Raw genomic sequence first — 23,730 nt, forward strand, 5'->3', positions numbered from 1 at the left:
CTGATCACAAGTCCTTCTGTGTTACAGGACGTGTCAGGAAATGCTGCATTTCTGGCCTTCACTCCTTTTGGGTTTGTTGTTCTGCAAGGAAACAAGAGGGTCCACTTCATCAAATGGTGAGTATCTCTGTTTCCAAAACAGGCTTTTTACGCCTCGCCAGCTGGGGAGGGCTGTGGTTCCCTTGTCCTCTGTGTGTGATCGGGCGAGTTCTGGTTCTGAGCCCCCTCCAAAGCCTTGCCTCCATAATGGTAACTGGTGAAGGTAGTGGTCTCTTCTAGGGATCCTATTCTTCCAACGGGGTGTTCCTGAGAGCCAACAGCCTCTCCAGAGAGAGAAGGGGTATGGAGAGTTAGTTCCCAGGTAGGATGAGAGGTCGAGGGCTGGTGCCAGTGTCAAGGAAGCGAAGTTCCCATGCGAACTGAGTCCTTGGGACTGTCCCCTGCTGAGGGCCACAGCACGTGCGTAGATGTTTCCTCCTCACCCACCCTCCTGAGAGGAGGGCTCAAGGTGACCCCTGGGGCAAATATGTTACCCCTTTGCTTTGGCGAAACACCCTCCTCAGACGAAACCCCCTGTGGGCACTGCCCACAGGAACACAGGTGCTACTCTGTCCCCTCTCCCTCTTCAGGGCTTAGGCGTCACAGCCCCGCTCTCTTCCTTCAAGAGCCACTGCCTCAGCTGTAGCTACCCTGAGCCGCTGCCTCTCCACCTGTCTGCTGGGGTCTGTTCTGTAGCGTGGCTCTGCGAGCTGATGCAGCACAGGCTCTGGTTCATTGATGGATGGTTGACTCTCCTGGAGTCCCCTTTTCTGGCCTATGCAGATGTCTTTCAGCGTCACCAGAACATGTTGCATATTCTGCTCAGCCCTTATGATTCCCAACATTCCTGGGCTTAAACTGCCAAGTCGAAGCTGGCCAGCTCCTCTCAGAGGTGGCCTTCTGTGGCCTGGCAGAGCTCAGCTGGAGAAGCCTGCTCCTGTCTTCTTTCTTCTGCCTTCCCCAGAAGAGCTCATGGAGAACTCGAGGATGGGGCAGCTTCCCTATCCAGTTTGGGGACAGGCACCCCTTCCAACCCTCATGGGCTCTCGTGAAGCTCAGCAATATGATCAACCAGGGTGCCAGTGAAACTGCCCCCCTGACGTGCCCAGCCAAGCCCCATTCCCCAGGAAAAGGCCCTGGACTGACGGCTGTGCACTCCACTGCACCCATTTGCTAGGCCTTCTCAGGTTGGCCTGCTCACCATGCTTGGGTGAAGATGGTGAGGGTTTGGGAGTCTCTTATCCCACAGGATGCTTTTCAGAAAAAGACAATGAGCAGGGTCAGGCCAGCACTCTCCTAGTGAGGCGCACTTGCTGCCTGGAGACCCTGGGTCACCTGATGTTCCTTAGAGGGTCCGGGGCCTGGGCCACACACTGACCAGAGTAGCTGTCCTTTGAGGCCCCTGGTGGGGGGCATCTTAGCTGCAAACAGGTAGGACACACCTGTTACTGGGGCCTGTGATCCCAGATGGGAAATCGCTGGCCTGCCACTCACCTAGACCCCTTTCCTTCGATGGCTTCTCTCACAGTCCACTTCTTCAGGAAGTCTCCCTTTCCTGTCTCAACTTTAATAGATATAAACTCAACCTCACTTCCAATAGGAGACTTCCTACTTTCCTATCTTGCCTGCTGAAGCCTTGATGATCTGTGTGCTTGTTTATATATTGATCGGTATGTATCGTGTTCTATATGAGAGACATCCTGGGAGGGAATCTAACAGGGAAAGAATACCATGGGGCTTGTGTTAGGTCAGAACCGGTGGTCAGAAGTTGTGAGCTCTCATCCTGACCCAGCCATGATTTCCAGGAAACAAGCGACCTTCCTCTGTCCCCTGAGTTTTATCCAGAAGTAAACTGAGTATCTGGTTCTCACTACCTTTCTGCTACTTTCTAGGATGTTGAGGAAATCTCCCTAGAAATCACAAAGAGGAAGAAGCCAAGTGGAGGCAGATATGCATGGTCAGACCTCCTTGAGGGTCCCAGTTGGGTAGAAAAATAACGCCTCTGCCCCTGGTGAGGTGGGAGGGCCTTCAGGCCCCAGAGGGCAGTTGTGGCAGGCAAATGGAAGGGACCTGAGGAGTGACCGATGCTGAAGCCTAGCTCTCTGGCTCTCAGGGACATCCACCTAAGACCTCAGTCATTTTTCCATTTCGTAAATGTAACCAAGGCTGAGAGCAGTGTGTGGAGGTGAGGTCTAAGCCGTGCCATGTACAGTAACCATGTCACTTCTTCTGATTTGTGTCTGTCCTGCGGGTGATGTACCCCAGTATCCTGTTTGCCTCTTTTACTGCAGCCATTCACTGGGCTGGTGGCTTCAAGGATTTTTCTACAAAAACCCCTAAGCCCCTTTCCTGGTCAGTACGCTGCATGACTGTTCCATGTAATCTGTTCTCTCTCTTTGGTATGTTGCCCCGCCCCCCTCCCTGAGATCGTTTGACATTTGTCTGCATTAAACTGCATTTTCCATCCAGTGGCACAGTCACCTGAAAGACTCAACTCCCTCAGAACCTGGTTGCATTGTTTCTCATTATTTGCTGTACCTTGAACTTTGGCCTCATCAGCTACCTGTGGCATCTTAACGTTTGACAGTCCCATCCAGATAATGCACCTGTGTTATGAATCAAATCCTGCAATGGCCCAGGACCACTCTACCTAGACTCACTTCCCATGCAAATGTTTCCCTTTTGCAGCCACTGTTGATGAGCCCGAAATCCTTCTATCACCCTATTATTATGGTGTGATTGACCAGAACACTGTGGATTGAACTGTTTCAGCAACTGTTCTCTAAGGCCCCTGCGCTGCTGTCTTGTTTCAGTTCTAATTTTGGCTAAAACTGTGTCTGTGCCTGGAGCCCCTTCCAGTCGGGGTGGGCTGTGCATCTACAAGACTTAGCAGTGAACGAGCGTCCACAGTGAGGTGACAGGTGCTCTCTTTGTGCTCTAGGAATGAGGTGACCAAGCTGAAATTTGAAGGAAAGACTTTTTATTTATACGTAAGTCAGAAAGAGGTGAGTGCTGGCTTCCTTCTCTTCAGGGAAAACTGGGGCACTAGGGTGGTTCCCAGTGGCTAGGGCTGAACCAAAAAGGTCCATTCAGGTAGCATTAAGCCACCTGCATGCTAAGCCAAGACCAAGAAAAGACCTGGAGGTAAGGTTGGAGAGGTGGCTAGCCCTGGAGCACAGGGACTTCCTCAGGGATGCTTTGACCACAGAGGTTCCATACCTCCAGGAAGTACAAAGTTAAGATTTTTTTGCTTCCATATAAAAATTCCAAGATAATAAATACCCCCAAAAAGAGGAAAACTCCAGATGAGAGTGCCACTTTCTCTGGTTAGAGCTCACTTGCTTGAGGCTGTGCCAATGGAGACTTACTCTGATTGCAGCTGCCAGGTGTGCCCTTCTGCACCGAACTAGGCTCTGCCTCATGGGTGCTGAAGGCTTCTTGTGCAACCACCCCACTGCCAGGCAGCCCCTTCCTTGTCTGAAGCCTCTCCCCGAGAGTGGTGGGAGCCCTCGGACACTCAGGGGTCAGTGTCCTGGCGCACATCACCCTTCAATTCTCCATCCACACTCAGCTATTTCTATGTGGGATTTTTTGTAGGAAAAGAAAATTATTCTCACATATTTTGCTCCAACTCCAGAAGCCTGCAAGCACCTCTGGAAATGTGGGATCGAGAACCAAGCCTTCTACAAGTGAGTGGACACATGTGATGGGGACTGATTTTGTTGAAGCCAAAGTCATAAAAGCTACTTTAAGAGGAATGATGGGCAGGAAACTTTGAGAAATTCTGACAAAGTAGACATGAGCTGATAAGGCTAGGCTTCCTTGTAAAACTCAGACCGCTTTCCAGGTGTCTGTCTATACCACCTGGAGGGTCAGAGCTGAAGTCTGGGAATGTGTCTCAGCAGAGTTGCCCAAGGGGTTTACCTTGCAGTGTCCTTGAACAGCCCCAGTGGCAAAGCAGTTCTGGGTCTTTCCAGGGAAAGACTTGAGCCAGAGAAAGCCCCCAGTGCCTGACTTGAATAAAGATGGCCCTGTGTAACCACTGGGAGCCTGGGAGGCCCAGAATACAAAGCTCCATGAAGGAGCAGGCACAGCCCAGAGCAGCTCCCTAAGCCTTGGAGAGACTCGAGTCTGCACCCCAATCGGTGGCCTGGTGCTGAGCTGGGGTTGGTACTAGCCCTTCCTGGTGTGTCACTGACAGAAGGGTTGCCAGTAACAGGCAAAGTGCCCAGGAACCTAAGGTAGAGTAGCTGGAGGGAGCAAGGACTTAACTAAGATACCAGTTTGAGGTCAAAGGCAAGACCTGTGCTTACCAAAGTATATTGAGGCTTTTGTGTCCAGTTTTCTTTGATTTAAAAAGTGGTTATAAAAGCATTAGGGAGCAAAGAGGAATTCCATGGTGCCTCAGTGGGTAAGGATCCAGTGTTGTCAACTGCAGTAGCTCAGGTCACTGCTGTGGCCCCAAACTTCCACATGCCACAGGCACAGCCAAAAACAACAAAACCCAAACAAATAGCATGAGGGAGCAAAGAAAGCCTGTTGAGAAGCTGGGGTGATGCCAGATTAAGTGGGTGATGCCAGATAAAGTATGTTTTGCTAAAACCCTTAGTCTTGCTTTAAAGATAGAATGTGATGATTTATGCTTTAATAAGCTGCATCCTAATCAGGACACAGAAGACAAAATGGTACATTCCTTCCCTGACAGGCCATAGCTCTCCTGCCAGTATAACCTGAAGGATCCTGGAGAGAGCAGAACTGCTCTGGGCTGGGGCGGGGGGCATGGGGGCACCATCCTCAACAGACTCTGCTCCTGCTGTCGGATGCTGGCTGCACAATTGTCTCCTCCTTGTTACCAGGGCCCCAGAGGCTGTTTCTTGGGCAGGCTCTCTGAGTTGCTTAGTAATTCCTGTGCATCTGATACCAATCAGGGGTGAACTGAATGGGCAGCCTGCATTCTCACCTGAGTGGGCTTCTTTCCTCCCATGGAGACGACACTTAGAAGTCTTCCACTTAGTCACATTTCCCTTGCATTCAGTCCCTGACTGTCCAAGGAAAGCCAAGAAAACATTTCTACACCATTTCTGGAGGCCTTCCTTTGTTTTTCCATCTATGTCATGGGAACAAACATGTGCCCGAGCTCAGTTTCTAAGTCTTTCCCTAATAGATCTCTACACCCGGTGAGCCCTGCCAACACCCAGCCTGGATACCAAAGGCTGCTTTTCACCATTTTCCATGGAATAATTCGGTGTTAAAAGCCAGACCCCCATCTAACAGAGCCACCTTGACCTCACTCTGAGGATGTCACATGCAGATCCCTGCCCTGCTTCTGGCCCGGTGCTTCAAAGGGAGCCATTCGGACACAAAAATGTACTTGGGCAGGAGGGCAATAGGCTTAGAGTCTCAGGGAGCCCTGAGACAGGTAGGGATGGTGTCCCTGGAACTGCCTACATATTCACCGCCTGCTCATGACAAAGGCTTCGGACCAGATCTGTTCCCAGGTGGGTTAGCATTACAGGCAGTCGGGGCACGTGGTGGGCAGAGTCGGGTCTTAGGAGATTTCACGCTGGGCAACTCTGCCCAAGCTTCCTATTCTCCTGTGGAGGTTCCCCGGCCAGGGATCAAATCGGAGCCACAGCTACAGCAATGTGGGATTCTTTAGCCCACTGTACTGAGCTAGGGATTGAACCCTTGCCCCCACAGTGGCCCAAGCTGCTACAGTCAGGTTCTTAACCCACTGCACCAAAGCGGGAACTCCCAGGCTTCCTTTTGTAAGTGTGAGAGGACTAAAGGGGTCCGCGAAGTCACTCGAGAGGCTGTGCCTTCCAGAGTTTCCGCTAAGCTGTCTACAACCCTGAAAGTAATGTTCATGAGTATTCTGGAGGAGGGAGAATGGTTCCAAGTTCAAATAAATGGTGGAACTTTTATTAAAGTAGTTTCTTTAATGAAGAAAGCTAGTTTCTTCATTTCAGGACTTCTCAGTCTTTAATATGATAATATACTTGAGGACTCTCCAAGAAGGAGATGGAATAGAAAGGGCAGCCCCTATTCTTCTCCACCCAGTTACCCAGACCTGGATATGAATCATCAAATTCTAGGACCGGAAGAGAAATCTGAAGGTCAAGCAGTGCCAGCTCCATCATTTTATAGATATGAAAACTGAGGAAGTTCCCCTTGTGGTGCAGCAGAAACAAATCAGACTAGGACCTCTTGAGGATGGGGGTTCAATCCTTGGCCTCGCTCAGTGGGTTAAGGATCTGGCGTTGCTGTGAGCCGTGGTGTGGGTTGCAAACGCGGCTCGGTTGTTATGGCTGTGGTGCAGGCTGGCAGCTGTAGCTCTGATTCGACCCCTAGCCTGGGAACCTCCATATGCCACGGCTCCAGCCCTAAAAAGAAACCGAGGCAAGGCGTTCTCTTGTGGCAGAGTGGGTTAAGGATCCAGCATTGTCACTACAGTGGTTTGGGTTGCCACTTGTGGTACAAGTTTGAACCATGGCCCAGGAACTTTTAGATGCTGCAGGTGCAACCAAAAGAAAAAAAAAAAAAAAAAGAAGAAGAAGTTAACACTGTGGTGCAACGGGATCAACAGCATCTTGGGAGCAATGGGATGCAGGTTCAATCCTCAGCCCAGGACAGTGGGGTAAAGGATCCGATGTTGCTGCAGCTTAAATCGAGATTACAGCCTGGGAACTCTGATATGCCACAGGGTGGCCGAAAAAAAAGAAAAAAAGAAAAGAAAAAACTGAGGCAAATAGAGGGAAAGAAATCTGCTCAGGGTCACAGTGCTAATGTGACTGATTAGTGGGTGACATTCTCTTATTCCTCCAGACCATCCTCCCTATTGTTTATTCTCTCAGTGTCCCTGGTGAGCCCCATGGAGCACTCTTGGGGAGCCTTTACTCTCCTGACATGGGAGTGGGTTTCAGCATAACTGATCCCAGCACTGAGGCCGGGAGCACAGCCATCAGGTGCTAGAGGAGAGTAAGAGACAAATGAGGGTATGAAGGGCCTTTTCCTGAAGAGTTCCCTCCAGTAGCCTTTGGAAGGAGCTGGGAATGAGCTGCCTTAGGCTGTGAGGTGGTTGCAGGCCATCTGTCACACTGAACTTTGCCTTGCTGCAGGCTGGAGAAGTCAAGCCAAGTCCGCACAGTATCCAGCAGCAATTTATTCTTTAAAGGGAGCCGGTTCCGATACAGGTAAATAGCAACAGTAAGTAACCATTACGGACCTATTTTTCAGACCCTTCTTTGGAGAACAGTGGCTCAGTGATCCTTATCTTTGAGAACAAAGACACTGGGAACCTCCAAAAAGGTGTGAGGTTTCCATCCAATATCTCCTAACCTTTTGGCTCTTTCCTTCCCTGCAGCTGTTTGTCTGTAGGGCTTAAGATCTGTATCTTCTCCTGCCCTTTCAAAGGCAGCAAAATAAGAACTACAACAGTGATTCATGTCTGTCAAAAGATTCCTCCTTTTCTGTGCAATATTTTTGGAACAGGCTGGACAATGAGGAATGATTCCTTAATGAGAATGGAAGATCCCGAAGACTCCAGAAATAGAGAGCCCTCTAAGAAAGCTGTCAGGACACCTTAGAGCTCTGTTCCCCAGCAAGCAAGCCTTTCTCAGTGACCTAAACATTGGGAAAGGGCAGGGCAAAGAGGCCATTTCCCAATTCAGCCAAAGTATATGAGATCTCAGAGAGGAGGCCAGTCCTGGAACACTGTCTCATTTCTTGCTGCTTGTTTTATTATACTACTTATAGTGGCCGAGTTGCCAAGGAAGTAATGGAGTCGAGTGCCAAGATCAAGCGAGAGCCACCAGAAATACACAGGTAGGCTGCCAGGGGCTTCCCCTCAAACCAGGTCTCAGAATCTCAGAATCAGATCTCAGAATCTTCAAAGAACCAGCACTTTGAATACTGTGAAGATTCTGGCCATGATGGACGGCTCCCGAACAGGGCAGGAAGATGAAGAGACCCATCTCAGCTAAAGGCATGGGGAATAGGCTGACCCTGGTTCCCTGAGCCCTGATGGAGAATGAGGGTGGGTGGGCTAATGCAGATAGAACCTCAGACCCAGGAACCCCCTTCCTGGGTAATTTTCTGTTGTCATCGCAAGTCCTGAAACTGGTCATAGACCATGGAGGACATATCCAAGCAGCAAGATTTCACTGGGTCTGGGATCAGTCCATTACAGGAAGCCAGTCACACTAGGTCTGAAATAGTTTTGGAGTCCATGCCTCATGTGTCTTTATAAATCATGCATGTCCAGAAGTCCATCTCCTGGAACCTGCTAAGACCCAGGAAGATGACTGGCCACGTGGACTAGGGTTTGCCAACCAGCCTGACTCTGGGAATCAGAGTTACTACCTGTCTTCACATGGAGCTCCTGTGCCAGCAGCCTCTGTTGGAAGTCGGGAGGCTGCCCTGTCAGTCTGAGGCAGGTTTTGAGGAGCGCCGCTTAGCCTGGCACTCTACTTCCTGCCGTCCTGCCCAGAGACCACTGACACCACTGCCACACTAAAAAAAAAAAAGGCTCAGGTGGGTCTGGGATATAAGGAGACTGACAAGTATGAAGCAGTGTCTTCTTTACCAGGTACTAAAGGCAAAAATCAGGTTAAAAGATTTTTTTTTAAAAAACAAAACAAAGCTCAAAACAACCAGGCAATTGTAGTAACCACTCCTCAACTCTGAGTCCTGACCACATCTGTCTGTGCACTGAGTTGACAGAGTTCTCTCTCTTTAACCTCAGGGCAGGGATGGTTCCCAGCCGCAGCTGTCCCTCCATAACCCATGGCCCAAGGCTGAGCAGCGTGCCCAGGACCCGGAGAAGAGCTGTTCACATCTCCATCATGGAAGGTGAGCATGAGCTCTGGAGATGACGTGGGGTCCTCCAAGTGTTACTGGGACCAGTTCCTCACAGAAAAGAAGTGAATTTGGACTCCCCACTGTGGCTCAGTGGTAACAAACCCAATTAGTATCCACGAGGACGAGGGTTCAGTCCCTGGCCTCACTCAGTGGGTTAAGGATCTGGCAGTATGCTGAGCTGTGGTGTAGGTCGCAGATGCAGCTCGGATCCCATGTTGCTGTGGCTGTGGTATAGGCTGGCAGCTGTAGCTTGGATTCTATCCCTGGCCTGGGAACTTCCCTAGGCTGGGGGTGTGGCCCTAAGAAGACAAAACAAAACAACAAAACAAGTGAATTTGCATTAGAGACTGCAGCAAGTTTCTCCAAGGGTAGGGAGAAGATTTCACCCAGTGCATGGGAACAATGGCTGGGTGTCAGGTGAAGGGTAATCCCATCCAGCCCTGCTGAGCTGTGGTTCAGGAGGAGTTGGTAGGTCTGAGGGTATTGGGCAAGACCTTTGGGGGAGACCTTTGTATGTGGAATCTACCAGGTTCCATGCAGTTCGAAATTGCTTTCCATCAAGTGGCTTTGCTTTTTGCTCCAGATCTGATGACCAGTCTCCACAGCTTAAATGATCAGGGTGGCTAAGGCAGTTAACCAGGAAATGAAGACTCTTGGTTCTGAAGCATTCCAATAGTTGCCACCACTTTCTACCTCAGTTGTAGAAATCTGTCCTCTTGCTATCTGAATTCTTTAACACTGTCTCAGGAAACCCAGCATATCCCTTCTCTCTCTACCGTTCCCTCCCTCTGGAGGAGGTGGAGGTGGAGGCAGGAAGAGACACAAGGTCGGTGTCTCTTCCCTGAATGAGATATTCCAGTAGCTGAGGCTGACACCTGTGCAGTCTCTGGGCTGTCAGTACTGTTAGGAGCTGTTGTCACTGACCGGCTTGCCCCATAGGCAAGGCGTAAAGTAGAGTGTTTGTTCCTGAAGATGACATTTTGTAGGACCTCAGAGGATCTCCAGCAGTCGGACACAGAGGTAGGATTGCTTCAAACCTGTCTCTGTCCTGGAGGCTGGGAAGGCAAGGCCCTCTGCCCTTTCTGTGGAAATGCTGCTTGTTAATGAAAATGATGAACAAGAACCTGTTGAGTTAGGAAGGATATTGTTCTGCTGCTCCTTCAGGAGGATCTCTGGTTTGTGTTTAGGATTTTATGATGCGTCACTTACTCTGTGTCAGCTGAGTATGGTATATAACTATAGATGGTCTAGGGGTTGAGAACCTGAGCTGGGCAACCCCATCGAGTGCCTTAATTATGTGAACTTTAGTTGCTCCACTTGTAAAAAAAAAACTCCATGGGTTTCAAGGAAGCTGATGCAAGTACCTTAAAGAGATGAAAAGCAGCAAACACAACGTAAAAAGCCCTGGTCAGCACATCAAAGATGAGGTCAAAATCAGAGCTTTGCCGCACATTTTCTGGGGCAGGTCGCTTAACCTTTCTCAGCTTGTTCTCCCCACTGTAGAGGGGTATGTGGGTGTGGGAGGATGCCTTCTAAACTACCAAGTATAACTGCTATGTAAGGTATAGAATTATTGAGGTCTGACCGTCATCACATGGCCTCCTGATTTCTCCTGTTACCTTAGGCTGAAAAGGGAAACTGAGGCCAGCTCTCTTCTTTTGGGGTGTGCATCTCGGGAAAGCAGAATGAAATCCTTCTCCTCTTTGGAGGAAACATAATTTTCCCCCCCATCTCCGTGGCCCTTATTTCTATCTATCCTGAGGCTAAAGCCACCAGGTTCATCCCAGGGCTCCTACAGAAAGTCAGGACAGCTGTCCTCCCAGAGAAAAACGGCCGCCCCCAGGGGGAAGTTGGCACTAATGCGGGCACCACTTAGGAGAGTTGCCTCATGCACTTCTGCCCCCAGCATATGGAAGAATGTCCAGTAAAACCAGCATTCCCAGAAGAGGGAAGACAGAGCCATCCCTGTGGGCCTACAACTCCTTTGGAGCAGTGCGCGGCAGGGTCAGCAGAACGACTCAGAGGGGAGAAATGTCCTCGAGCCCCCCACCCCCAAGACAAGCTGTGAGGCTGCCTCAGTCCCTACCTAGGTGATGCCTTCAGCCTCCTCCCAGAACCTGTCTTCTCCCACTGTGGCAGCGGTAGGCTCCTCAGCATCCAAAATAGTCACCTGTGCTTGCAAGATGCCAGTGGAGGGTGCAGCAAGGAGAGGCCTCTGCGGAAGCCATTCTAGCAGAGCACCCCGCCCCACCCCCGCCGAGGGCTGGGGCACCTCACAAGAACTTCACACTTGGCCCCCACATGCCACTCCCCAAGCCAGCATGCCCTTCCCACCCAGGCCTGCCTGCAGACAAGCACAGCCTCCATCCCTACTCATGGCCCATTAAGCTCAGAAGGGCAGAGGTAGAAGCTCAGTACGGCCCCAGCAGGAATGAAACTCACAAGCAGAATGAAATTCAGGGTGAGGAGAGGCAGATGTACATCTGGTTTGGATGTGGGAAAAAATGCAAGACTTTAGCAGTTAAGTGCAAGGATCATTGAGCCTGGAAAAAGTCGGAATGGATTATTGCAGGAAGCGGGAGTTCAGCTGCATCATCTCTCAAGAGAGGTTTTGCCTTTAAAGCACCTAACATGACTCATTGTCCACCCTAACCCTGCAGAGGAGGGTGAGAGGGACATGATGGGCACCTCAGAAGAAGGGCACAAACCATCAAAACTCCCAGGAAGTTATGGATGTTTGATATTGGCCCATCTGGATTGTCTTTCCTATAATCCATATGGCACATAAATTAGTATCACAGAAACCATTTGCCTTTTCCAGGGGGAAGTTTGTTTGCTATCTCCAAAAACAGTTTGCAAAAAAAAAAAAAACATTAACCCAACATGACAGTTCGAATGAGCCCATGTAATCTCAGCAACATGAGACCCTTAAAAAGAAGACTGAGGAGTTCCCATTGTGGCGCAGTGGTTAACGAATCCGACTAGGAACCATGAGGTTGCAGGTTTGATCCCTGCCCTTGCTCAGTGGGTTAACGATCCGGCATTGCCGTGAGCTGTGGTGTAGGTTGCAGACTCGGCTCGGATCCCGTGTTGCTGTGGCTCTGGCGTAGGCTGGTGGCTACAGCTCTGATTCGACCCCTAGCCTGGGAACCTCCATATGCCGCAGCAGCGGCCCAAGAAATGGCAAAAAAGACAAAAAAAAAAAAAAAAAAAAAAAAAAGAGAGGGATGCCAAGATAACACGTTATTAGCATAGGCCGACCCAGGAAAGATGCGGGTACATCAGTTCCTTTCTCCCGTTGGACCCTACCTGTGGGGCACCACTTGGCACCTAGAGGAATAGCGCAGTGGAGGAAGGGACAAAGCCCATTTCCAGCCCAAAGCCCCCTCCTCATGCTTCAGGGACACCCAACCCAAAGCCCATTGTCTTCATAGCCTCACGTCCTGGATATTCTGGGACAGTTGCCCCCTCCCCTCTGGGATTGTCCCCTGCCCTCTTTCCCTCTCCCTCACTCGGAGAGGTCCAGGGCCCTTATACGGGCCTCAGGGAAACAGCTCGAGGCTGGGAACACATTCCTTTTTATGGCTCTGAGCGCTTCTGACTGAATCCAGTCTCCTGATAGTGTTGGCCTCTCAGAGCTGCTCCCTCCCCGCAGCTCAGCCTGCTCTGAGACTCTCGCAGCCAACTTCTCTCTCCAGCACAGGAGGCACTGCAACGAGGCTGCCGTGGAGTGAGATCAGCAACAATCCTTTGTCCCTAGTTGGTTTTCCATCCTCTCCCTCTGTATCTCCCCCGCCTGGCTGATTCCCATGAAGAGATCAGTTGGTTTCCACTGAAGAAGCATCTGCCTTCCTGGGCCATCATGGGGAAGAGTCTGATTAAGATTCACACCAGAGTCCGAGTTCAGCTCCGGGTGACTAATCACTGCCTCCGGCCCCTGAGCGTGCGCATCCTGAGGATGGGGCCCCGGCTCCGGGGTAGGCTCCTGACCGTTGCGCCCCCTGGCCTGCTCGGAGCCACCTCTGGGCAAGGCAGTCAGCTGGAACACCTCCAAGGTAAAAAGACACTCCCTGCTTTGCCGTGACCCTCACCCAGATCCTACCCACAGCACCCACCCCATCTATCTCAGAATAGCAGCTCTGAGGCAGGTTCTAGTGAAACTTGAACTTTAGTACAGGACTAATCTGGCATAGGAATGATAACCTTAACCTTACAGGTGAGGCCTGTTGGAGGAACAGAAGACTAATATTACTAATTGTGTTTGTCAGGCAATGCTCTCCTAGAAATCCACACACAGACGTTATCTTGTTTACTGAGAACACCAACACCTTACTCTAACATGGCTTCTGGTGTCCCTCCTTCTGGTGTTCTTTCTGATGTCACTTTTTCCTCTCACCTTCCCCAGCAAGCAGAGGGCTCAGGGCTGAACTGTAAGCCAACCTCAGATTCCACTGAAGTGGCTTCTGGCAGCTAAGCTGGTCATACTTTGGAAGATCTGGCAGTCAGAGCTGTCCTTTAGGTGGACAGCTCAGAGTTCCCGTCTTGTGTCAGTGGTAACAAATCCAACCAGTATCCATGAGGACTGGGGTTCAATCCCTGGCCTCACTCAGTGGGTTAAGGATTCGGCACTGCCGTGAGCTATAGTGTAGGCTGGTGGCTTCACCTCTGATCCACCCCCTAGCCTGGGAACTTTCATATGCCATGGGGATGGCCCTAAAAAGCCAAAAGGAAAAAAAAAGGGGGGGACAGCTCCCTGAAAGGGTGTGAGGTGCCCTGTGCAAGGGGGCTGAGGCTCCAGGGAAGGAGGAGCCAAAGGAGTACTTGGAAAAGGAGCTGGGTCAGCCAACATGTGTGATCAGAGCCTGAAAAGGTTTGTTTTATCAGAAACCCATTTCACACTCCCAGGTACATGTTCCTCATGCTACACATGCAAATGAGGGAAAGAGAGAACAAAGGAACTTCAAAGACTCTGGAACAGGGGGCAGGCACTTAATATCACATTATTTCACAATACTTTCTTGGGCTTTTAGTTTCAGTGAAATCTAAGGCAGGTGCAGGTAGTTGACTTCCCTCATCTCGGCCCAATGTTCCACTCCCCAGAATCCCACTGCATGATCATTAGCAACAGAAGAGGCTTGGGTTCCACTCTCACCTTTGCCAATAACAACCAACCGTATGAGTTTAGGCAAGTTCTGTGACCTCTTGCCCTCACCACTTCACAAAGCTGGTGAAAGGTAAAAGGAAAGTGCTTAAAAAAGTTCAAACAGGAGTTCTTGTCGTGGCTCAGTGGTTAACGAATCTGACTAGGAAGCATAAGGCTGCGGGTTCGATTCCTGGCCTTGCTCAGCAGGTTGAGGATCCGGCAATTCTGTGAACTGTGGTGTAGGCCGGCGGCTACAGCTCCAATTAGACCCCTAGCCTGAGAACCTCCATGTGCCGCCGGTGAGGCCCTAAAAAGACAAAAGATAAAAAATTTTTAAAAAAATTTTTTTAAATTTTCAAACATACGAATTTACAATTTTATAATATAGGGACAAATGAAATATAGCTAGGACCATGAAGCTTCTGAAAACAGGAGTTGAGATTGTGATATAAATATATATATATATACACTAAAGATGGGGTGATGGGGAGTAGAGGCCGAGAGCAGAGGGCTGCCACCTCTCCCACCTACTCTGGCCGCTTATTCAGAACTCAGGGTTCATTACCCAGGAGGGCCTCTAACTGAGGGTATGCCGAGACTGGCTACAGCAGGCGGGTGGGCAGGCTGCCTGGCTACAACCGGCCCCCAAGGGAGCCAAGGTTGATGAACCAAAGTACTTCTGAAAGGTTACTGGTGCCTTTTAAAAGAGACCTGGGGGCTTCTGAAGCTAGCCCTGAACCAGAAAACTCCCTGATCAAACCTGGTGAGGTCAAACCTTTAGGTTGGAATCTAGTTCAGTCTGGGACAGTCAAGGTTGATTCTGGAGCAACAAAAAGGGACAGGTTTCTCTTGACGTGGACCACAAAGTGAGGGAGAGCCACTCACTCTCGCACCACCAACATGCCAACCCTGAACTTGAAACAAGAAGCCATATCCTTCCTCGGGAGCACTATGACGTGGGCCACACTAGGCGACTCTGAGCCCACCTCCTCTGGCCTGGGTGGCTGCTGTTTGCTTGTGGGGAGTAGCCAGCTCCTGTGTCTCCCTACCAGAGCGTGAGTCCTGGAAAGAGAAATGTTCCATCTGAGAAAGTAAAGAGATAATGATTAATTTTAGGGGCCAGAAGAACCTTTCTCCTAACAATGTAACAAGATCTTCTCAGAGACCACTCTGCACTCTGGAGTATCTAACCATAGGGGAGCGGCCAGCCTATTCTGGCCTCAGCTCAGTCTAAGGTGAAAAGAGAGGGAGCTGCTCCCCTCCTCAGTCAGAGAAAGAGGGGATTGGATTTTCACCTCCCACAAAGTCAGGACAGCTAGAACTAGGAGGCAAAAGAGGCTGACAGCAATTGCAGAAATCCAGAAGAATTGCTCATGGGCTCTAGGAGCTGTGCGCTGGCTTCTTAGGAGGACACTCAGCTCCAGAATCAACATTTGATGAGACCCGGGTATGCCAAAAAACCACAATCTCCTGCCCACTCCTGCCTCTCAAGGCACTCCGTGAGCTCCCTGAACTGTGACCCCCGCTCTGGGTCAGGGATGTCCTGCATTTCTCTTTCAAATTGGGCTAAAACTAGGCCCAGGTCACCAAAGGCAGGAAAGACACAATCTTTAACAACTATCACCAGAACCATAAGCAAGACCAAAACTCCCCAGCACGGCCAATTTGATTTTTCCTGCTTCTGTTGTCCTATTCTTGATAACATCAAAATGGAGTGCAGATGCTGATGCTGGTCACATGGGGCGTGCAGAGGGGCTTCCTAGGATTTTAGTGACCAAACAAAACAAAACAGATGCTGCCTCCACCAGGCAGCAAAGTGTGCACCGGGACGCAGAAAGGCTGCTCATTTTCCTCTTGCCTCTCCAGGCCTCGAGTCCCTGCGGGACAGTGCCCACTCCACCCCGGTACGTTCCTCTTCCCACGGGGACACCTTCCTGCCTCACGTGAGAAGCAGCCGGGCAGACAGCAACGAGCGAGTCACGGTCATCGCAGATGAGGCCTACAGCCCTGCAGACAGTGTGCTGCCCACCCCTGTGGCCGAGCACAGCCTGGAGCTGATGCTGCTTTCCCGGCAGATCAATGGAGCCACCTGCAGCATTGAGGAGGAGAAAGAATCTGAGGCCAGCACCCCAACTGCTGCAGAGATGGAGGCCCTTGGGGGAGAGCTGAGGGCCCTGTGTCAGGGGCACGGCAGGCCAGAGGAGGAACAGGTGAATAAGTTTGTTTTAAGTGTCCTCCGTTTGCTTCTTGTGACCATGGGACTCCTCTTTGTTTTGCTCCTCCTCCTGATCATCCTTACTGAGTCTGACCTTGACATTGCCTTTTTCCGCGATATCCGCCAGACCCCCGAGTTTGAACAATTCCACTATCAATACTTTTGTCCCCTCAGGCGATGGTTTGCCTGCAAAGTCCGCTCAGTGGTGAGCCTGCTCATTGACACCTGAGAAGGCATGACTCCTCCCAATAACTAGCCAGGTGGACCAAGGAGCCCGGCTACCACTCCCAGCAATGGGACCCATCGTGGAACCATCGGCACATATACCAAGTCCTCCTCTCATGACTCAAAGTCCACAGCCTAGGAGGGTCGTTTCCCAGAAGAATGGGATAGGCTCATGTCCTGTCTAAATTAACTGGGAAAGCTCATTTCCTTCAGAGGTTCTTTCAAGAAAGGCTCGGCGACTCTGTTTCTCATCCTCCCAATTTGCAGGATAAATTTTTGGTTTTGAATTTTGATTTTTCATAGATGTGTATTATTTTGAAAATATCAAAAATAATTTATTTTACTATTCCTGGTTCTCGCAGTAGTGTCACCTCGTAGGCGGGACACTAGTTGAAGACTAGAGAGCTGTTGTCTTCTGTATTCTGCAGGAGCTTTCCTACTGGGTTCCAGTAGACTCGTCACTGCAGCCTCAGCAGGCAGGCCGGGGGTCTGGACAATGGGGACTGTCTAGGTTTTCTTCCCAGACAGAGCTTTTAAAAAAAGTAAACATCCATGTAGAATGATTAAATGGAAAGTTGCTTCTTATGATGGTCTGAGTTGGATTTTCTTTTCCTCTTGTTTCTTTCAAATCTGAGCAGAGTGGGCATCTGAAGGGACCACAGCTACAGCAGCAGCAGCAGCAGCAGGGGTGGGGTAAGTCTATCTCCTTAGACTAGATCCTAGAGGGCATCACCATGAGTTCTGTATAATGAACTTATGCTTCTGCGATTTTTTTGTGAAGGATCTCAAACACTCCATAAAGCATTAGGTGAATTCAGTGGCGCTAGGGATAGGACTGTCTGAGATGTCAGACTAAGTGAAGTTCGCAGAAACCAGAGCCGAGGTACCTGAGAGACTGTTGAGATTCAGAAATCAGTACTTATTTTGTACACCCCCCTCCTCCCCCAAAAAAGACTATTTCAATTTATATTTTAACAAAATGTTATTTTCTTATCGATTCATATTTTGTTTTTACTTTATGGACTAAGAAAATAGAGCCTGATGAACTTAAACGATGCAAGAAAGAAACTGATCCTGAGAATGAAAAGCTTCAGAAAATAGAATTTCAAGATCAACAAACAGCCTTGGAAGGGACCAGGAAAAGAATCTCTTTAAATAGGAGTTCTAAGAGATGCCTACAAAAGAAAGAAGGTGAACTTGGCAGAGACCAACACGTAGATGTAGAAATACTGCCCCCTAGGGTCATCCTCTGCACCAGGAAAGTAAAAGTTGTAGGAAAGCATTAGTTATCCTTGCCGAGGGAAGCCGTGGAAGCATGCAAGAAGCACAGCACGTGAAGGGTGAGTGTGGGGTCCAAGGCCCGAGCTCTGCAACTCTTATAACCACTCACACAAGATCTTGTTTTCATCTCAGGGAGAGATTTCTGAGTCACCTGTGGCCTGAGGACTTATTTAAGGACAGTCAGTGGACATGTTTCTGGGGCCCACGTAATAGTGGAGCAGCTACTGACACTCTATGATGCTGGGCTACCCAAATGCAGAACAGAATGAGTCATGTGGAGATCTGCTTTCCCCTAGTTTGTCCCAAGACAGCAGACCCATGTCCATGTGTTGAATTTGACAGTCATGGAATAAAAGGAGTCTTTCTTTTTTCAAGGTAGGGGGAATGTTGTGTAATCTTAAATGCCCTCTCATCTAGACCAGGGGTTGGCAAACTTCATCTATAAAGTGCCAGATAGTAAATTTTTTTTTCCAGTTTTGTGGACTATGCTCCGTGGCAACTACTCAACTCTGCCATCTTAGCACAAAAACAGCCATAGGTAATATATAAACAAAGGAATAAGGCTGGGTTCCAATGAAACTTTTATTTATAAAAACTGATGGTGAGCTGAATTTGGCCCACAGGCCATAATTTGCCAACCCCGATCTAGGCAATAAAACTGCTCCCTACTGGGGTGTAAACAGAAAGAGGGTCAGCTCTGCTCCAATTCCTAACATGTGTTAAAGATCCAGGGTCATTCATTTCCCAGTAGAGGCACTGGGGTTGCTTGTTTAAAGGGTGCTCGAACAACCAACCAGCAGAGATGTCCGATGCCAACACGAGCAAGATCAAGGACTGGAATGCTGAAACATTGCCAGAATCAAAGCATGGCAGACAGCCTGTCCAATCCTTTCTATACCAGCAACTATCTGGGCAGAATTACAAACATCTATTTTCCAAGTGATGAGACAAAAACTGAGGGAGATCCTAGTAAAGATTAGGGGTCACCTAGAACTAATTAGCCACTGCCACCTGTCATCTACATAGGAAAGGCTTTAGTAGCACAGGATCAGAGGGAAAAGTAGACTCAGAGATGAAAAAAGGCTGTTGGGAGATAGGGGGCTGGTTTTAAACCTGGATATCTACTGTCTTATGCAACATAGCAGATTACCTTTTAGTGTAGTGTTCCTACCTCAGTCTAGAATATGGTGTTTCTATGCAGTGAGTGATAGCCTCGACTCTGACCTTTCATATTCATGTTAAAGAAAGATGCAGTATTCCATTTCCTGGTACATTTCTGTGTCTAGAATTCTAACAGTACAATATCCCATACCACTTCAAACAGCTGGATTCTGCTCTCTGACCAGAAACTTTCAGGTTATTTTTTTTTTCCAGGGCTTATCCCACAAAATACAGATAGAAAAGTTTCCTTCAATTTGCTTTTAAAATAGTGCTTGAATAACAAACCTTTGTTGGTGACTAGTCTTTTTTTGGGTATCTCCCCATCATTAAAAATTGTTCAGGTTTTTTATCTCGTTTTACTGTGTTCCACTCTGTCTATTTTCTCTCAAAATTAGTTTGATCTCATTGTAGAAAAAGCAACGGTTTCCATAGCTTCATCTATCAGAGGAAATAAAACTCTTACTAAAGAATAGTGTACTGCATCTCTAAGCAGTAGAAGGTAAACTACCTGCAAATGTGAATTTCTTAGTTTCATTAAAAAATATAGAGTTGTTAACCTTCCGTGTGCCAAAAATTCTAGGTTACATTTTCCTTCAAAGCAATGTACTTTTTTCTACATATGCAGTATGTAGTTAGCATAAAATCATTGGTGCCATGAAAATTATTTTTAAAATTAAATAAATATTTAAATATCATAGAAGAGTGGACTCTTTTTTTTTTTTTTTTTTTAACTCGCAGCCTGTCTCACTTTCTCCCTCTTCAAGTTAACAACGTAGATAAAAGGATACCAGTGGGATTTACACAGCTGACTGCTGTTCTGTGGCTAGAATTATTTTGCTTATAACAATCTATTATCCTTGTCATTCTCCCCAAAATAAATACTATTAAGATCTTAGAAGCTGTTAAGTATGGAATAATTTTAGAGATGAATTGGACCTTGTTTTTCTGATAAGGAAAACCAAGAAATGATTTTCCCAAGGTTACACAGTCTTAGAGCCCAGAGGAGAACCTAGATGATCCAGCTTCTAGGCCCATATTCTTTTTTTCTTTTTGCCTTTTCTAGGGCCACACCCGCGGAATATGGAGGTTCCCAGGCTAGGGGTCGAATTGGAGCTGTAGCCTCCAGCCTACGCCAGAGCCACAGCAATGCAGGATCCGAGCTGCGTCTGCAACCTACACCACAGCTCACGGCAACGCCGGATCGTTAACCCGCTGAGCAAGGGCAGGGACCAAACCCGCAACCTCATGGTTCCTAGTCGGATTCGCCACGACGGGAACTACCCCATTACCTTTAAAATGATATCTAAAAGCTCTGTCCCCAGTGAGGGTTTTTTTTTTTTTTTTTTTTTTTTTTTAATGACAAAAGTCTTTCTTAAAGTGCAAACCACTGGATGTGAGTGGCTTCCCCTCATCCTACAGATTTACATCTGTTGCCCTTTGGATACTCACCTCTGCACATATCCTTTCAGGACCCCTGTCCTGACTCCCACTCCATAGGTTCCTAAACCACAAACAAGCCCCTCTGCACCTGAACACACTTCTGATTTTAGCTCATGCCCAGGCTTTCTCTATAGACCCCTACAACATGCTGATGGAATGGAATAAAACACACAAAAGATACTTCAAAAAATTCTATCTTTTCAGCCAACTGAACCAAATTATGGGTCTATGCTATCTTAGGACTAAAACTCATTACTGGCCATCAATTAGGTACTGAAAAGGAAAAATAAAAAACTATTAAGTCAGAAGAGACAGCCTAACAGGACACCTAAGTTTTTGGAATCTGAGCTAGAGCGTATATTTCTTCCTCTCAAGTTTACAGAAGGCACATGTCTCTGCCCTCCCCTTCTTCTTATGTGCTATATATACAGTGGCTGAAAGTATTTAAATCTTTGTATCCACAGCCCTAAAGCTCCCTGCTTTCCTGGAGAACTACCTTTGCAAAGTCTTCTCTGTGGAAAGGTAACTCAAAGGAAAGAATACTAAAACAGGTCTTAAGCAACTCAGAGTCTATCAATACCTAATCATTTGTGGTCTCTCATAGTCTGACCAAGTCTCTGTCCACCCCAAATGAGAAACATCTCCTTCCTCCTTGACAAGGCATTTAAAAAGGCCAGGCATCTCTAAGAAAATAACTCCAGGGAATTCAGAGCTTACATGCTTATGATTTATTATAAAGGCCAACAAACATAAAAGGTTGGTCCGGAAGGGAGATAGCAATCATAATATGCACACAATTAAAGAAGCCACACAGCTTCAAGCAAGTCTCTTGGAGAAGTGCCTTTCACAACAAAATACAGTTTAAGGATATCCTAAGGGAGACAGCTGTCCTTTGTGTGCTTGCCGGATTTAAACAATTGCTCCATTATAGAGCTTACCACCAAGAAACAAGTCCCCCACTCAACTCTCCTTCTCTCTTTCCTGCACTCCCTCAAGACAGAACTTTGGTTACATGGAATGGGATATAAATAGCACAGCTTAAAGTGAAGCTGCAAAGAAACCACAAAAGTGAGAAACATCAAGAATTTGCTAACATTTATTGCAGAAGCCAAGTAATGACCACCAAGTACTCAAAGCTTAAATGATGGTACTAATTTGACAGTAGTTTTCAACATCTTAAAAAAGGAACAAATCCCACAAAACTAGCCACTCTAGAACCTGTAAAATTAAATGGTATAGAAAAGGGAAAGGGAGTATAAAAGCTTCATTTACTATTTCCAGGACAGTTTAAATATACCTCAACCTCACTTAGCTTTGCTTGGCATTTCATAAATTAATATTTTCACCTTGCCTATAAATTCCTGTATTCCTATCATCAAGAAAATAGAGAAATCCTATGCCTTATAAACACCCACAATCTTTTAATAAACAAAGCCTCAAAATTTAGAGAAGGAAATTATTTAGGAAAAAAATGTTCTTCAAGGAAATGATACACATCACTTTATTTCTATGATATATAATTATGAAAAGATAATAGTTCCTCTTAGAAATCAAACATATTGCTGCAGCTATTTACAATACCCTTTCAGTAGTACTTTGACAATGAAGAACAATGAAATAAAGTTGGATAGGTAATGTCACAGGGTGATAGTAGTCACCGATTTAGTAGCTTCCCTTCCAGCAACAGACACATTCAAATTGCCATAGCTTCTGAAAAAAAAATTTTATGAAGAAATGACAAAAATGATATTTCACAACACTTCCCCAGGCTACACAATCTCCTCTGGAGAGTTTAAAGACAGAGATGGATAAGGCTCTCTGCAACCTTCTAAGGGAGGAAGCTTTCACTTCTTTAACTGCGACCCGAAGTACACAGTAATAAACACATTTTACATCAGAATATACATACGCATGTATACCTACAAATATGTATGCATATGGAACTAAGTTTCACAAAAGAATACTTATTCTAATTATGTTTTCTATACTATTTCTCTCCTTTTCATTTTTTTAAACCCTGCTCATGGCCGGTTAATTGATTTCATGTGGATGGATAACTACAACCCACAATTGGGGAAACACTGGTCTGAAGGTAATCTGGCACTGGATTACAGGGATCGGGTAGATCCAAACCCCGCACCTTCAGGCCCTGGGACTCCTTGGCTGTGTCTCAAGAGCCACGTAGATGACAGAGAAGGGAAAGGGTCAATGCACATAGACACAGGCCCTGCCCAAGTAAACCAAAGCTTCTCAGCAATTATCCTGGGATTTCGTGTAAGATTAAATTTCAAGGCGGAGGGAAAAAAGGTTCTCAGTTTAAAAAATTAAGTTTCAAAATCACCAAGTTAGATGACCTTTCAGGACCCCTTCCAGTGTATGAGTCTAAATAAATATTCACTCCAAACTATAAAATAAACGACAAATCTATATATATCACTACATAATCAAAACCACAAAAACTTTTAATACTGATCACTCAAAGCTTTATCATTAATAATGTTAGAATTTCTCAACATTCTGCTTGATTTAAAAGTGCTGAAGCATCACAGACTCCCCTCAAATTCCCTCCCCACCCTGTAGAAGCAGCATATAAGGCTTCTCCCTTACTAAAAGTACATTCTGCTCATGGTTCTTATTAACTAAGCAATTTTATAGTTGCTAAACAGAACATATTACCAAGTAAACAGGCTTAGCCATATGAATTAGTGGGCTCCTTAGACAATGATTAATTTGTACAAATTGCTGTTGCCAAACCAATTAAGTAACTCTGCAACTTACTTAATTCATAAAAACATGTATCCTCCCACTGGAATTACCTCCAGCCAAAATATACCGAGTTGGGTGCATAGCATTGATAGAGCATACAGACGCAAGGCTTTCACCAAGGAAAGAATGCACTGACTTTCCTGTCTCATGGAAGATTTCCACTCGCCGTGGATGGGCCATGCTGCCAACTATGACACAGTCTTCTTGTTTAGGGTCCCACACAGCTTGGAACCTGGTCAACCATCGCCCAGTGATGGTGTTGTGCCTAGTGAAAAAAAAGTAACTTTTTTAAAGGATAGTAAGTATTAATCAACTCAAGGTAGCATGGGCAGAGGGTAAAGATGGCATTGTTCCTAAATGCTGGTTATCTCTGCCAAGTTTCTTTTCATTAAGTTACGGAGTCACCAACTATCTAATCTCATCCTTCCTACAAGTCTGAAACTCAAGACAGAGATGATTTCCTCTGCATGTTTGAAACTCCAGTGCCAAGTATTGTGGTTTATGCTCAGAGGATGGTCACTAAATGTCTACTGAAATGGTACATTTTTTGTTCACTATTTCCTAACTCAGTGGACTCCCCTCCTTTTTTTTAAGCACATGGA

At 47.3% G+C, this 23,730-nt stretch overlaps 2 protein-coding genes across 15 annotated transcripts in view; one reads left to right on the plus strand and one right to left on the minus strand.

Moving 5' to 3' along the window:
• The window catches only part of FRMD5 (FERM domain containing 5), a 335,453-nt gene extending 313,390 nt beyond the window's left edge, over nucleotides 1-22,063 (plus strand). For 4 of the 8 annotated variants that reach the window (XM_021096590.1, XM_021096613.1, XM_021096616.1 and 1 more), the window contains 7 exons: nucleotides 28-116; nucleotides 2,980-3,043; nucleotides 3,636-3,727; nucleotides 7,157-7,231; nucleotides 7,794-7,862; nucleotides 8,782-8,888; nucleotides 15,907-17,068. In XM_021096590.1, the coding sequence (XP_020952249.1) occupies nucleotides 28-116; nucleotides 2,980-3,043; nucleotides 3,636-3,727; nucleotides 7,157-7,231; nucleotides 7,794-7,862; nucleotides 8,782-8,888; nucleotides 15,907-16,484 (1,074 nt within the window). In that variant the 3' untranslated portion in view covers nucleotides 16,485-17,068. The other 4 variants (XM_021096605.1, XM_021096597.1, XM_021096608.1 and 1 more) reach the window with 4 other exon arrangements.
• WDR76 (WD repeat domain 76) overlaps nucleotides 20,716-23,730 on the minus strand; it is an 89,593-nt gene continuing 86,578 nt past the window's right edge. For 5 of the 7 annotated variants that reach the window (XM_021096554.1, XM_013993070.2, XM_005659669.3 and 2 more), the window contains one exon: nucleotides 21,070-23,393. In XM_021096554.1, the coding sequence (XP_020952213.1) occupies nucleotides 23,141-23,393 (253 nt within the window). In that variant the 3' untranslated portion in view covers nucleotides 21,070-23,140. Of the gene's footprint in view, nucleotides 23,394-23,730 lie in introns of all 7 variants that reach the window. The other 2 variants (XM_021096581.1, XM_003121544.4) reach the window with 1 other exon arrangement.

Source organism: Sus scrofa, chromosome 1 (genome assembly GCF_000003025.6).
Source record: "Sus scrofa isolate TJ Tabasco breed Duroc chromosome 1, Sscrofa11.1, whole genome shotgun sequence".
In the NCBI taxonomy this organism is placed as follows: Eukaryota; Metazoa; Chordata; class Mammalia; order Artiodactyla; family Suidae; genus Sus; species Sus scrofa.